At 50.4% G+C, this 16,681-nt stretch overlaps 1 protein-coding gene across 5 annotated transcripts in view; it reads right to left on the reverse strand.

The window, feature by feature from the left end:
• The window catches only part of SHROOM2 (shroom family member 2), a 138,968-nt gene that overhangs the window by 57,841 nt on the left and 64,446 nt on the right, over window positions 1-16,681 (reverse strand). For all 5 annotated transcript variants that reach the window (XM_061137016.1, XM_061137015.1, XM_061137017.1 and 2 more), the window contains exon 2: window positions 15,819-15,970. In XM_061137016.1, coding sequence (XP_060992999.1) covers window positions 15,819-15,970 — 152 coding nt within the window. The remainder of the gene's footprint in view (window positions 1-15,818; window positions 15,971-16,681) is intronic.

Consider the following 16,681-nt stretch of genomic DNA (forward strand, 5'->3'; position numbering starts at 1 on the left):
GTGTCTCTGTGTGTGTGTGTGTGTGCGCGCGCGTGTGTCTGTGTTAGTCACTTGGTCGTATCTGAATCTTTGCAAACCCATGGTCTGTAGCCTGCCAGGCTCCTCTGTCCATAGAATGCTCCTGGCAAGAATACTGGAGTGGGTTGCCATTTCCTTCTCCAGGGGATCTTCCCGACCCAGGGATTGAACCCGGGTATCTTGCATTGTAGGCAGATTCTTTGCCGTCTGAGCCACCAGGGAAGCCCTAACGGGGGTCAGTGGACACGTATTGCCCTGAGCCTGTCAGAGTGTCTGAAAGGGTCCCCACTGTGGGCATCACCATGCCCTAGACCAGCGGCCTCCAGTCCATTCCTGCCAGAGCTTCTGAATGTCACAGGCGCCTTCCCTGCCCCCGCCACGGTCACCACCATCCATGACGGCTTATTAGGGTTTGACCACACCTGCCCAGGTGTCGGAAATCCGTGCAGCTGCCGTATGAACGTCACAGAGCCTCCAGGGCAAGCTGCTGCATGAGGAGACGGTGCACACTTGCCTCTCCTCCTCCTGCAATTTAGGACTGACCTAGCCTCGCCACGGGCAACTTCAGATCGGAGCTAAAGGGGACACTGAGCCTCTAAATACCTGACGGATGTCAAACATTCTTTCCAACAGGCAAGAACAATAAAGACTCTTATGCAATAACAAACAGTAATGAAAACCCAGAAAGTTATTTACAACACAAACCTTCTGATGACTCAGATAATTAACGAGGAGAAAAAAAAATATCCATGGGTGGCAAAAATGCGGAAGGTGTTGACTTGACGATAACTGCCCATGAACGGAAGCATAAAACGGATGAATCCATCGCACCTCAGGAGTAAAGTGATTGTAAAACCAAGACTGTACCTCATAGAGTTTCTCAAGATCCTCGTAAGGAAGCTTCTGGCCACGTGAATTTCATTTTCAGACGGCTTTTTCTGTGCTATAATATCCAGAACGTCTTTCATCTTCCTTCACAGGTAATTAACGAAGGGAGAAAGCTAGACAGACTGCAAGCAAAGGAAAGAGAGGCTCGGAAAAGAATAGGCCTTACACCGTGTGGTAAATTATCGCAACTCTATAACTGGAAAGAGCGGGAAAGGAACTGGTTTTCCTGGGACAGACCTGCACGCTGAGAGGAGTCAATGTTTCTTATCCTATTTTAAAAGATAATATAGGCAGACCTATATTAGAGAGTTTCTAAGTTGGGCTCCAGACCCTCACAATGAAGCAAATATCGTAATAAAGCTAGCCACATGAATGCTTTCCCAGTGCATATAAAAGTTGTGTTTACACTACACTGGGGTCTACCAAGTGTGCAATAGCATGTCTACGAAAACAACGTACAGATCTTATTTTAAATTAAAAGAATGCTAACCAGCCTCTGAGCCTTCAGAGTCCTAGTAGGAATACGAGTAAAATCAAAGATCACTGGCCACAGAGACCGTAAAAAATGTGATGGTGAAAAAGTCTGAAAGACTGAGAATTAGCAAAATGTGAGACACAGGAGATAAAGTGAGCAAATACTGTTGGAAAAAATGTTACTCACAGACTATCTAATGGCACAAACGGCTTGAGAGCGCTGCCACAATTTTTAATTTGTAAAAAAACAAACAAACAAACAAAAACACCAGGATCTGTGCAGCACAATACATCCAAGTATGTCTACACACGGGTTTCCCAGGTGGTTCAGTTGGTATGGAATCCTCCTGCAATGCAGGAGACCTGGGTTTGATCCCCGGGTCGGGAAGATCCCCTGGAGGAGGAAATGGCAACCCACTCCAGGATTCTTGCCTGGCAAATGCCAGGGACAGAGGAGCCTGGTGGTCTACAGTGCATGGGGTCACAAAGCGTCAAACCCGACCGAGTGACTAAACAACAAGGTCTAGACACAGATACATGTTTCTACTTTGAGAAGACACAGCCAACGGTCACAGTACTAATTATGGCTTTTAAAAACGAATGAAAGCACAGTGGAAAGGGGGGTACCCACAAGCTCTAAGTAAGGAACTGGGGCTACTTAGGGACAGTGAAATTTTCCTAAAATGTGTGTGCTCTTGTCAGATCTTCAGACTTCCCTAGAGCATAGTAAACATATTTGGGAATCAAGGGAGGCTCCCCGATAGCTCAGCTGGTAAAGAATCCGCCTGCAATGCAGGAGACCTGGGTTCCATCCCCAGGTTGGGAAGATACCCTGGAGCAGGGAAAGGCTACCCACTCCAGTATTCTGGCCTGCAGAATTTTCCATGGACTGTATAGTCCATGGGGCTGCAAAGAGTCGGACACAACCGAATGACTTTCTCTTTTCAGATGGTTTGTCAGCCCCTCTGGTGGCTAAAATGGCAGGGTTTTTTAATTTTTTCTTTAAAAAAAAAAAAAAAAAGAATTTATTTATTTTTTTACATTTATTTATCGGGTCTTGGTTGTGGCACACCAGGATCTTCACTGCATCCCGTGGGGAACACGGGCCGTCTAGTTGTGGCGTGCGGGCTTTCTCGCTGCACAGCACGTGGGATCCCGGTTCCCCGACCAGGGCTCGAACCGGCGTCTCCTGCATTGCAAGGCAGATCTTTAACCACTGGACGACCGGGGAGGTGGCCCCTGGGGTTGTGTGGATGAGAGAGAGGAGGGCCATTGGCTGAGAGCTGATCTCCAGCATCACAGTTATTGGGACCAGATTAGGCAGCAAAACGGAGGGGACCAAACGCTGCTCTGGTGCCACCTAGAGTCCCCAGGTGGAAGAGACACAGGAGGGGCAGATACAAGATGCTCATCTCAGTAGAAGACTTGTGTTTCTTCCTACACAAGATAAACATTTGAGTGGCTTTCAACCACCGGGAGCCTGCCAGCGTGGGGTCATGAGGGGTGCACAGGCCACCAGTGAGCCAGAGAAGTCACTCAGTCTTTGCGATCCCGTGGACTGTAAGCCTACCACGCTCCTCCGTCCATGGGATTTTCTCCAGGCAAGAGCACTGAAATGGGTTTGCCATTTCCCTTCTCCAGGGGAATCTTCCCGATCCCGGGGATCTAACCTAGGTCTCCCTGCATTGCAGGCAGATGCTTTTGCCATCTGAGTCACCAGGCACGGGCCACAGGATGTGTCAAAACAAGACGCCCCAATGCGAGGGGGCAAGGGATACCTGCTCGGGGTTAACCACCTCATGTGTATAGCTAGGGAAGACCCACACCGAAGCTAAAGTGCCCTTGAGCTGTCGGGGATGCAGAGCCCCCAGAAGACATCAAACAGGAGTGGACCCGGGTGCTATGGTAGGAACACATCCCCCCAACACGGGCCACAGTCGGACACAAGCCAGCTTGGCTGCGGGAGACCTGCAAGGACGCCCCTTTCCGGGAGGGAGGAGGCTGGCATAGCTCAGCCCAGAGATGCACGAATCCGTGTGGGCAGGGATGCTCGGGAGAAAAGACCCACGATCTGGCTAGGGCAGGGGGTGCTGACACCCGCCCCCGCGTGGGCAGCTCTGAACTCCAGCAGCTCCGGAAACGCACCGGGGCTGAGTCCAAGCCATGCCCACCGGGAAACTAACAGTGTGACAGGTCACCCGAGCGAACAGGAGAGACATCCTCTGTACTCCAGTGGCTACTGCGGCTCAGACAATCTTAAAGAAAAAATACGCGTATTGTATAAAACGTGGCACACTTAAAAATTAGAAGGCCGATAAGACAACAATCGGCTTCCCTGGTGGCTCAGCTGGTAAAGAATCCGCCTGCAATGCGGGAGACCTGGGTTCGATCCCTGGGTTGGGAACATCCCCTGGAGAAGGGAATGGCTACCCTCTCCAGTAATTCCATGGACTAGTAGAATAACCCGCAACCTAAAGATGACCGTGAGTAACATCTCTCTGCATTTCTTTCCCCCTGTTTCAGATAGTTCAAAGAGTCCTGCAGGCTGGGTGGGGCCTTTCTCTCTGCAGCCTGCCAGGGAAGTCCCTAAAGTGTCACTTTTAATATAGCCTAGTATTCTTTCCATGTAAATGCTGAAAAGGCTATGGTGTTGACTAGCAAAACATTGGCTTGTCTAGTTTCCAAATCAAATTACCCATCCTAAGGAGGGTTCCCTGAAACCTTTTCCACCAGGTGCACACCAAAATTAATCTCAGTTTGAAAAAGAAAACTATAGCCCGCCGGGCTGCTATGTCCATGGGATTTTCCAGGCAAGAATACTGGAGTGGGTTGCCATTTCCTTCTCCAGGGGATCTTCCCCACCCCAGGGATTGAACTCAGGTCTCCCACACTGTGGGCAGACTCTTTGCCCTCTGAGCCACAAGGGAATCCCAGTTTACTTCAATATTAAAAATAATTTTATATGGCAGGTGGTCTTTTTCTTTTTTTTTTTTTTTAAGGGAGAGGTTTAGATCACAAATATTAAACATGCTAGGATACCTGAATATTTAGATCTATATCTTGAAAATTCTTCTCTCAAAAAAAAGCAATAAATAAAAATCACGTGAATGCTGGGTTATTTCCTAACCTTTCCAAATGCAGCAAGACAGCTGCTGCCTCAGAAAATAAACACAGCCTGCATGTGGTCCCCGCAAGCATGGTGGGCCTGAGAATACAAGGTCTGCAGGCTGGGAGGCCAGCGAGGAAGGCACAGCCTTGGCTGGACACCACGACAGGGGAACTGCAGGGTGTGTGGGCTGCAGGTGACGCCGGCCATGGGGAGACTTCTTGGGGAATGAAACTGACTGTGACACTTGGCGGCATCTTAAAAGCAAGAGTCGGAGTGGACGGCAGTGGGAAGGGCTCTGCAGATAAAGGAGAGCCTGGAAAGTCCTGCAGATGCTTCCCACCGAATACTGGGGTGGCTGAGATGAGCTCCAGGCAGGGAGCCCCCAGAGCTTCGGGACGCAGGGGGACAGAGGTCTGCGTGATGCTGACGGTGTGCCTGAGCGGGAGGAGAGCCAAATCTGCAAACACCGTTTTTTATTAAGTGTTTTGAAACCAACACATCCAAAGGCACCACCCTACACCCTACAGACACTAGCAGAAGACTCTTGAGAGTCCCTGGGACTGCAAGGAGATCCATCCTAAAGGAAATCAGTCCTGAATATTCACTGGAAGGACTGATGCTGAAGCTGAAACTCCAATCGTTTGGCCATCTGATGCGAAGGCCTGACTCATTGGAAAAGACCCTGATGCTGGGAAAGACTGAAGGCAGGAGAAGAAGGGGGCGACAGAGGAGGAGATGCTTGGATGGCATCAACGACTCGTTGGACGTGAGTTTGAGCAAACTCCAGGAGTTGGTGACGGACAGGGAGGCCTGGCGTGCTGCAGTCCCTGGGGTCGCAGAGTCGGACACGACCAAACGACTGAACAACAACGGACGCTGAATGAAGCCTCGCCCTGAGCTGCAGCTGCCTTCCTGCCCCGGCCATGCCTCTCTGTCTCCAGAGCTGTCTCTGCCTCCCACCACTCCAAGGTCCCTGCAACTCAGCTTGGCAGAACAGGCCCTCGCTCCACAACCCTCAGCTGCTCCCAGCGGCCAGGGAGGGCCTGTCGTGGGTTCCCTGGGTGGGCTGCCCACGCTGGCACAAGGCCTCCTGGCCATTCAGAAGCGAGCTGGGGTCTCAGACGCCCAGCTCTAGCCCCGGGCTAACCCCCACCCTGCCAAGCGTCCCCTGTGCCAGCCTCATTAGGAGGCCCTGGCATCGCTGACACAGGTCCACGTCTGTGTCTCCAACCTAGCTCAGCCTTCAGAGCGGCCACAGGGGTCGGCTTCCAGCCTGAGCTTTCCCAGTCCCCGCCCATCACCTGCTCAGCTGCCAGCACCCCCTAGGGCAGGAACCAAGGGGATGACGTTGGCTGCCTGGCTGGAGCGCTTCCAACAATGTACGTGAATGAATAAAAAAACATGCGTCACAGCCGTCTGTTGAGTGGCGGAGTGTTTCCCCCTACCCCCCACCCCTCTGCAAGCAGTGATCTGACAACATGGAGCTGTGGACAGTGACATCATTCTTGATGAAAGGCGATTAAGAGGCCAGTATTTCCTGCCTTTATACAGTAGGACAAAGAAGTGAAGATAAAAATTCCCAAGTGACCCAACAGGCTGAAACTGACACCAGACATCAAAGCAGCATTTTAGGCAAATGCCGCATCCGCATGGGATCAAAGCTTCAGGGTTCCACCCCCATGAAGCCGGGGCACCCCTTATCTGTCCCCTAGCCAGGACAAGCGCATACTTGTCTCGGCCACTCGTGTTCCCCGGATGTATTTGCAGGGAAGACCACAATAGACATGTCACACAATGAACACAGGCAGAAGAGGGACAGACCCAAATGACTGGGCTGTCTTTCTCTTAACTTTTGAAAGGGGGCGGTGGGGGGTGACTGTCTCACCTTTTGCGACCCCAGGGGCTGTAGCCCGCCAGGCTTCTCTGTCCATGGGAATTCTCCAGGCAAGAATACTGCAGTGGATTGCATTTCCATCTCCAGGGGATCTTTCCGGCCCAGGGATGGAACCCACATCTCCTGCATTGGCAGGCGGATTCTTTACCCACTGAGCCACCAGCGAAGCCCAACCAAGCACCAGCATCACGCAACCATTAACATAAGTAAATATAAATTAACATAACTAAATATAAGCAACAGAGTTGGTGACTCTTAAGAGTGTACAAACAAAAATACGTGCAACATTCTCTGCATGCCTTAATATATTAGAAACCACCTTTTCCACACCACATTTCATCAACATCACTTGCATGCCTTTCAACGAAAAACAAATCTCAACTGTTTACCACTCTCTTCTTGGCTCAGAATAGGCAACATCTCACATAACTCATCTGATTCACTTGCTTAAGCCATACACTAAGTCTACATCTGAAAAGAAGCAGCCTTCCCCCAAATAAAGCAGTTCTGTTCCGTGTGAGTTTTCTCCCCCACCTCCTGATTTTATTTAATAAAAACAAGTCTGATCTATGTGGTGTTTTCCACCCCCCCCTCCTGAATTTACGTAATGAAAACAATGACGGAAAACAGCCCAAGCAAGTCAACATCTGCCCAATATAAACCGGTGGGTCTACTCTGTTTTATAAGCAAGCAAGCATAGTGGCCAACAGCCATAAGCCCCCAAACGCTCAAAACAGAAACTTTTCCCCTGAAATGTGAATGATGGCTTTCAGACCACTCTGCAGAAGCACTGGGGTAAGACAGACACGGGGAACACACAGAGTTTCTGCCCCAGGAAGAGCTCTCCAGGAGGGGAGAGGGAGATGGGGTAGAGGGGGGAGGGGGAGGGGAGGAGGGGGGAGGAGGGAAGGGGAGGGGAGGAGGGAGGGAAGGGGAGAAGGGGAGAGATGGGAGGGAGAGAGAGAGAGAGAGAAGGGGAGGGGAGAGGGGGGAGGGGAGAGGGGAAGGGGAGAGGGGGGAGGGGAGAAGGCGGGGAGCATCTCCAGTAAGACAGACATCCCCCTGAACACAGCTTCTGCCCCAGAGCTCTCCAGGAGGGGAGTGGGGTGGGAAAAGGGAAGGGATGGGGAGAAGGGGGAGGGCAAGAAGGGAGTGGAGGGGGAGTGGGGGGAGGGGGAGGAAGGAGGGAAAGAAGGGAGGGGAGGGGGAGAAGGGAGAGGAATGGGAGAAGGGAAGAAGGAGAAGGGGGAGAGGAGGAGGGAGAAGAGGGAGGGAAAGAAGGGGGAGGGGAGAAGAGAGGAATGGGAGCAGGGGAGGGGGGAGGGGAGGATGGGGAGAAGGGAGGGGAGGGGAGAACAGGGGAGGGGGAGGGAAGCATCTCCAGTATGACAGACATCCCCCTGAACACACAGAGTTTCTGTCCCAGGAAGAGTTTTCAGTTCTGTCCCAGGAAGAGTAGGAGAGTGGGGCTGGGCAGAAGGGAGGGGAGGGGGAGAAGGGAGAGGAATGGGAGAAGGGGGAGGGGAGAAGGGGGAGGGGGAGAAAGGGGAGAGGGAGACACAACCTGCCCGGTCCTAGCCACCCCTCTCCTCTTGCAGCTTCAGGAGCATCTGCGCTCATTACTGCTGGGGCCACGCACAGAGCCGCCTGCTCAGGACAGCTCCAAGGAGCCAGCGGCAGAGGGGAGGCCGGACACGACGCTGGCTCGGTGAGAACTCACTGCAGCTCCGGGCCGTGCAGAAAGCCATGCATGTGGCAGGAAACCTGCTCCGAGCAGGCGTGTGTGCCGTCACTGGAGTGGACACCTGCCTTCTTTAAATGGGTCACCGTGCCACAGCATCGGGCTAACCCTCACCGCCTCCTGCAGCAAAAGCCTGCATCCCTGGGTGTTAATCTGCTCCTGAATGTGAGCTTAGCCTGGAATCAGAGTCATGGAAAGCTTTAAGGCATCCGGCAAAGCGGCAGAAAGGAACAAAGAATCTGCCTTATGGACACTGTGGTCCTGGCAAAACGGCTCACGGCAGCAGGCAGCAGGCGGATGAATGATGAAGTGGCAGGCAAGGCTCATTGTAAACAGACTCATATTCACCAGACAAATGTGGCAGAAAGAGCAGAAGAGCCATTCCAAGCGGCACGGTAGTTTATGGTACGATACTTGGAAGAAATTTTCCGTACAGTGATTGAAATTCCATGCACTCCAAAAAGGGAGCTGAACATATGGTCATTTGCCCGGAGCTGAGGACTGTGGATGAGGTTCGGGTGCTCTGCACAAGGAGGTTTTTAGTGCATGCTTGACAGCAGCCAGCAGACACAGCCTGAACCCAGCACTGGCGAGAACTCCCCCTTCCTCAGTGTGTCCCCAACAGCGAGGACGGCCCCTGTTAATCGGGAAAATGCCACAAGTGACCCAGTTTCGGGTCTTAACCTTTTCCAAGCGCATTTGTTTAAGCCAGTGGCATGACTGTGGTGGCTGCCCAGCAAACCAGCCATCGGCCCTCAGGGAAATACCAGTGGCCCTCAGGGAAATACCGGTGCCCACATCCCTCCCACACCTACCCATCAGGATCTCGGGGCGGGGAAGACAGGTGTACCGGAGTCAGACCAGGAGACCTTCCCACATCCGCTTCAACTTCCCTGTGCGCAACAGTTCCTTGGCCAAGAATGAGGGAACAACAAAGCGCCCAGGAGGCAGGCCAGCGGCTCCCCCTGCTCCCCAGGTGCTCTGACTCCACGCAGACGCCTGGATGAGCCTGGGTGTCTCGGAGGAGGATGTATGTGCACCTGCGGGGCTCCTGTGACCATTCTTTGTTCCCTGATCACACGACCCTGGGAGGGAGGCAGTGCCGACTCTCATCCGTCCGGGAAAGAAGCTTGGCTGCAGACCGATCAGTGATCGGGGTTCTTGTCCCCCAAGGCACTGCTCTCTGGGCCCCGGCTTGTATATGACGACAAGATATGCGGGGCCCGAGAAAACAGACGTCTCCACTTTGTGAAGCGGGGCTCTACTCTCGGCAAGGACGAGAAAGACAAACATACCCAGCAGAGTCACTAGTGGGAGGGAATGTGTCAACCACAATTCCCACTTTGGAACTGCCCTTGTGGCCCAGTGGTGAAGAATCCACCTGCCAACGAAGGGGACGCGGGTTCCATCCCTGGTCTGGGAAGATCCCCCAGGCCTCGGAGCAACCAAGCCCATGTGTGACCACTACTGAGCCCGTGCTCGGAAACAACAAAAGCCACTGCAATGAGAAGCCCACGCACTGAAAATAAACTTGACTCCCCCACCCCCAACCCTGGCTCGCCGCAACTATTGAGACAAACCTGGGCAACAATGAAGACCTAGCATAGCCCCCTCCCCTCAAAAGAAAACGAAAAACCAAAAAGACCAAACCAACCGACCAGAAAAACTGCCCACGTGGTTTACAACACGTTGTTTCACCTTGAGGTGCATACATGCCTTTCTGCAGAACCTCCCAGAACAACTCAAGCTGCACTGCCCGCTCTCACCATCAGGACCCTAAGCTCTTCTCAGTCTTTATCAGAAAAGCCACCTTTCCTTAAGGTGCCTGGGGTGGTTAGGTACTTAAGGGTTAAAGAAGCGCCTCCTCCATCTGGTCAACCTCCAACACTGGATTAATTGTGTGTTGGCGGCTCAGTCAATGAACTCACTGCAGAGTGCCTTTATAAACTAATCACTTAAAAAGAGTATGTGATCTATTGTGGAGTTCTACATGGAATCTGGGTCTCCTGCACCGCAGGCGGTCTCTACGTGACTGAGGCCACCAGGGAAGCCCCAGGCATAAAACACTAGAAAACTGCTCTTCTCAGACATACAGTGTCTGAGACATACAGTCAGATTAGTGATTGCCTAGGGATGGAGACGGACAAGAATGGGGAGATTAGACAGAGAAGGATACAGGCTTCCCAGGTGGTGCAGTGGTAAAGAATCCACCTGCCAATGCAGGAGATGCAGGACTCGGGTTCAATCTCTGGGTCGGGAAGATCCCCTGGAGAAAGGAAAGGCAACCCACTGCAGTATGCTCACCTACAGAATCCCATGGACAGAGGAGCCTGGCGAGCTACAGTCCATGGGGTCGCAAAGAGTCAGATGTGACTGAATGACCAAGCAGAGAAGGATACATGTTATTGATTTAAGAACTCAATTTTATTTATTTATTTTTCATTTATTTTTATTAGTTGGAGGCTAATTACTTTACAGTATTGCAGTGGTTTTTGTCATACATTGACATGAATCAGCCATGGATTTACATGTATTCCCCATCCCGATCCCCCCTCCCACCTCCCTCTCCACCCAAACCCTCTGGGTCTTCCCAGTGCACCAGGCCCGAGCACCTATCTCATGCATCCAACCTGGGCTGGCGATCTGTTTCACCCTAGATAATATACACATTTCGATGCTGAAGAACTCAATTTTAAAAGCACTCACAGGACTTCCTGGGTATTCCTAGTGTTCAAGCTGCTTTTAGAAAAGGCAGAGGAAGTAGAGATCAAATTGCCAACATCCGCTGGATCATCAAAAAAGAGAGTTCCAGAAAAACATTTAGTTCTGCTTTACTGACTATGCCAAAGCCTTTGACTGTGTGGATCAAAGAAACTGTGTAAAACTCTGAAAGAAATGGGAATACCAGACCACCTGACCTGCCTCTTGAGAAACCTGTACGCAGGTCAGGAAGCAAGTTAGAACTGGACATGGAACAACAGACTGGTTCCAAATAGGAAAAGGAGTACATCAAGGCTGTATATTGTCACCCTGCTTATTTAACTTATATGCAGAGTACATCATGAGAAACGCTGGGCTGGAGGAAGCACAAGCCGAAATCAAGATTGCGGGGAGAAATATCAATAACCTCAGATATGCAGATGACACCACCCTTATCGCAGAAAGTGAAGAGGAACTAAAGAGCCTCTTGATGAAAGTGAAAGAGAAGAGTGAAAAAGTTGGCTTAAAGCTCAACATTCAGAAAACTAAGATCATGACATCTGGTCCCATCACTTCATGGCAAATAGATGGGGAAACAGTGGCTGACTTTATTTTTCTGGGCTCCAAAATCACTGCAGATGGTGACTGCAGCCATGAAATTAAAAGACGCTTATTCCTTGGAAGGAAAGTTATGACCACCCTAGACAGCATATTAAAAAGCAGAGACATTATTTTGCTAACAAAGGTCCAACTAGTCAAGGCTATGGTTTTTCCAGTGGTCATGTATGGATGTGAGAATTGGACTGTGAAGAAAGCTGAGCGCTGAAGAATTGATGCTTTTGAAAAAATTGTGGTGTTGGAGAAGACTCTTGAGAGTCCCTTGGACTACAAGGAGATCCAACCAGTCCATCCTAAAGGAAACCAGTCCTGAGTGTTCATTGGAAGGACTGATGTTGAAGCTGAAACTCCAATACTTTGGCCACCTGATGCAAAGAGCTGACTCATTTGAAAAGACCCTGCTCCTGGGAAAGATTGGGGGCAGGAGGAGAAGGGGACAATAGGGGATGAGATGGTTGGATGGCATCGCCGATTCGATGGACATGGGTTTGGGTGAACTCCGGGAGTTGGTGATGGACTGGAAGGCCTGGCGTGCTGTGGTTCATGTGGTCGCAAAGAGTCGACTGAGCGACTGAACTGAACTGAACTGAACTGAAGGAATCCTAGTGGCTAAGACTCCACGCTCCCAATGCAGGGGGCCCAGGTTCAATCCCTGGTCAAGGGACTAGATCCCACATGCTGAAACGTTATAACAACTGGCACAGCCAAACAAACAAATAATTGTTTTAATTAAAAAAATATAACAGTATGGAGTCTTAAAAGTCCTTACTATATGCATCATCAGGATTTAAAGCAGGAATTCACCATGTGCCAGGTGACGGTAACAGATCCTAATATTAACTAATTCCCTGGTTTGTAAAATTTACCAGTTTATAAGCTTTTATTCATATTTCTAAGCAAAAACCATTTCAGAGTTTTCTAATAGGGAAAATAACACTTCCCTGTGTGCATGTTCTGTCACTCAGTCGTGTCTGACTCTCTGCGACCCCATGGACTGCAGCCCACCAGGCCCCTGTGTCCACGAGATCGTCCAGGCAAGAACACTGGAGTGGGTTGCCATTTCCTCCTCCGGGGGATCTTCCCAACCCAGGGATCGAACCTGTGTCTGCCGCATGGGCAGGCGGATTCTTCACCACTGAGCCACCTGGGACGCCCAAATAATACCTACACACAGTGTTAAAATTTTAATATAAAATGACTTAAAATTTTTTAAAATATCTAAGCTTGTTATTCAAAGTGTGTGTGTGTGTTTTTTTTTTTAAAGCACCTGAACCAACCACTTGTTTTGGTTTTACAACGTGTTATACATGTTACTTAGATTCCTAAGCTCCGTTGTCTCTGAGCCTCTTCGACCCCATGGACTGTACAGCCCACTAGGCTCCTCTGTCTGTGGGATTCTCCAGGCCAGAATACTGGAGTGGGTTGTCATTTCTTTCTCCACATTACTTAGATTACTAAGCCCTTCCAAACTAGATAATCATTCTGCACACCCATCACTTAAAGGGATCCCTGGTATGCAGAATGCAAAAGTGAGCATCTACACTGAGGGCTCCCCTCCGCCCTTCCGAGTCCAAATCTGAACGTGTTCCCATGAGTGTTACATATCCGCTTGTCCCCACCAGCAAGCAGGCCCCCAGGCCTCCTCTCTCTCCTCCCACCACCAGTTCTCACGGCTTGTGCTCCGAACACAACTCAGATCGTCTTGTTTTCAGACCCTTACATATGTTCCTCGAATTCAGAACAAGCTTCTGAACACATGGAAGGATGTCCCACCTCACTCCCGTGGACAGAAATGCCTATTTCCAACAATAAAAGCATCTGTCACCTGTCCCACCCACAAAGGCAGCAAAAACAAACTTCAGGAGGCACATATTTTCTGACTCAAAACCTCCCAGGCAAGGAATGGACCACGATGACTTACGCACACGCGGACGTGGGTGCCAAAGGAGTCACAGCACAACACTGTCTGCTACACGAACACTCCGGAAGCACCATCAACATCCAGGCAGAGAGGCTCTGTTAACGCACACAGTGGACCACGCAGACCTCAGAGCATCATGGGGTCGTTAGGACAAGTCATGAGTCAGACCTCAGGGCACTCAACCTGTAACAAACCCCACTTTCACGTGTACACACACAAGCACCTACCTGTTTCTAAAAAAAAATCTAAGTGCGTAGTACTGAGACAGCCACTCTCCAGAGAGGCAAAATGAGGGGATGGAGAGAGGGTGGGAGAAAGGTTGATGGATTCCACGCAATTCCCTTTTGAAAGTGAATATTCGGACTTCTCTGATGGTCCAGTGGCTAAGAATCTGCGCTCTGCACGCAGGGCCGCGGGGTTCCATCGCCAGTCAGGGAACTAGATCCCAGGTGTGCCACAATTAAGACCGGGAACACCCAGATAAATAAAAATAAATACTTAACGACAACAAGAAAACTGAAATGTTTTCCCACGTCCACATGTCACTCTCAGTACTGATAAATGCAGAATAAAAAAAAAATCACACTTGACAACAACAACAACAAAAAATCACACTTGGAGAAAACTGTAGCTAGCTGGTATTCCAGCAGCCACCCCTGAAGAGTGGTTGTTCTGACCACTGTGCAGTGAATAAACACTTTGGGGGCACTGCATAGAACCCTTTGGGGTCACTGCAACTGACCACTCCTGGGGGACCAAACCTTCAGCTGACTCCTGGGAACACACCACACTGAACCCCAAAAGCTTCTCCTCTTTAAAAGTGCAGAGGTCAATGAGGTGACCCCAAAGAAACGATACACCATGACAGCATCTCTCATGTCCCCTCCACCCCTAAGGGCTCGGAAATGGCCATGCCGGGACTCTAGTTTTCTGATTCACGAGGACAATCGCCTACTCCACGGAGCAATGAGGCTGCTCCGTTAATGCGGCAAACAACAAAACTTTTTCCTTCTTCCCTTTCTGAACCTCCGCCTTGGATGCTATTTTCGTTCAAAAAAAAAAAACCTTTGGGATATGTCTTCAAGTCTGTACTAAAAACTGAAGTGCGTGGGGAGGTCAATTTACTTTTTAAAATTTACAATCTTGGAAAAGACTGGACTGATTCTGCTAAAAAAAAAAAAAAAAAAAGGCAGGTCAACACTGTACTGTGAATGAGCCAACTGTGAAATACCAAGTCGAGGATTATTTCTCTATATAAAAGCAGTCGCAGGAACTTCTTGGCGGTGCAGTGGTTAAGACTCTGGCACCATCACTCTGGGGCCCGGACTTTGATCTCTGGTCAGGGAACTAAGATCTTGCAAGAATTCCATGGAATACTCCAGGCAAGAATACTGGAGTGGGTAGCCATTCCCTTCTCCAGGGGATCTTCCCAACCCAGGGATCAAACCCAGGTCTCCCACATTGCAGGTGGATTCTTTACCAGCTGAGCCACAAGGGAAGCCCACGAATACTGGAGCGGGTAGCCTATCGCTTCTCCAGGGGATCTTCCCAACCCAGGAATCGAACCGTGGTCTGCTGCACTGAAGGCAGATTCTTTACCAGCTGAGCCACCAGGGGAAGCCAGCAAGCTGTGTAGCCAGCATGGCCCAAAACAATCACCAACACCTCCGTGCCGCTCAGCTGTACTGTTCTAGTTCCAGCATGTAAAAGCATCAGGTCCCCAATTTCGCTCTCTGACCCCCTCAAGATCCCAACTCCTATTCACAATTTGCTTTCTAAGCAAGGACGCTTGCCTGCCCCAGAGCTCAGCACAGTGCTAGAAACACCTTGGATGTCCGCGTACATCACTCCACGTTAGCATGTGACCCAGAAATCCGGTAGCCTGCCACCTTGTGTTAAAAACGGGCCATGACCCTTTGCTTCATTCAGAGCATCAGCTATGGCCAGGGATAAGATTTAAGGAATCAAAACCACTTCAGAAATCAAAAATTAACACTCAGCAGTAATGCAAAGAAGGAATCTTGTAAGAACTGACCATTACCAGGAAATCTACTCAATACTCTGTGACAAGCACAGGAAAAGAATCTAAAAAAGAGTAGATATATATATGTATAACTGATTCAATTTGCCGTCTTTTCCAAAGAGTCAGCCGTTTGCATCAGGTAGCCAAAGTATCGGAGCTTTAGCTAAGTTAACTATACTCCAACATAAAACTAAGTAAAAAAAAAAAAGGAAATCTTTTAGATTTGTGATGTTGGATTCATCCTTGGCCAAGAGATGAATCACTTGTGTACTTCCTAAGTGTACATGCTCACACATGTATGCACAGACACACACACACACACACATGTCCACATCGGGACTGCCAGAGTTGGCACAGGGCAGCCAAAAGACTGCATGCTTTGCGGGCCCGCTCATCTCTGTCCGTAAACAAGGCCTGACGCCCAGGTCTTACCTTTTCACCACCAGCTTCAGGGTCTTATGCGACCCCTTCACCAGGCAGATGGCCTCCTGCCTAAACCCAGACAGGCCGACGTCATTGATGCCCACGATCTCGTCTCCGGCCAGCAGTTTGTCCACGGCTGCGGCTTTGCTCCCTTCTTCGACCTGCAATGCAGAAAGAGGGTCCGTGAGCTGCCCCCGCCGAATGAGCAAACCCGTCCTCAGGAGGACAGGAAGACGTGTCGGTGACAGCTCTGTGCCATCCACCAGTTCTCGGACTGGTTTCAGGACAACCCAGGAATGAAGGGATCCAGCTTGGGCCCTGGTTCTCGGTGAGAGACCAGAGATGCACCCCTCGCCTGGTCTGTACCCCTCATCCGGTGTGCATCTGCAAGACCTACCGTTTACGGAGGGGGCAGCAGAGTACATGAACACTCAAAAACACACCAGAAACAGGGGATCCAGATGGGCCCCTTTACTTCTGGATCTCCTTCCGCAAAAAAAGAAAAAAAAAGAAAAGAAAAATGGGCGTTTTAAAATTACTGATGAGTTATGCCTCACCCATCAACCCTGCACCTAGAGCTTCCCTGGGGGTCCTGCGGTTAAGAATCCACCTGCCAATGCAGGAGACACGGGTTAGATCCCTGGTCAGGGAAGAGTCCACGTGCCACAGTGCAAGGAAACTCGTGCATGACAACTGCTGAGCCTGCGCTTCAGAGCCCGGGGGGCCACAATTACTGAGCCCATGTACCCTAGAGCCCATGCGCCACAACAAGAGAAGCCATTGCAATGAAAAGCCCCCGTGCTGCACATGGACAGGGGCCCTTGCTTGCCACAACTGGAGAAAGCCCACGTGCACCAACAAAGACCCACCAG

This window comes from Dama dama, chromosome X (genome assembly GCF_033118175.1).
Source record: "Dama dama isolate Ldn47 chromosome X, ASM3311817v1, whole genome shotgun sequence".
Taxonomy (NCBI): Eukaryota; Metazoa; Chordata; class Mammalia; order Artiodactyla; family Cervidae; genus Dama; species Dama dama.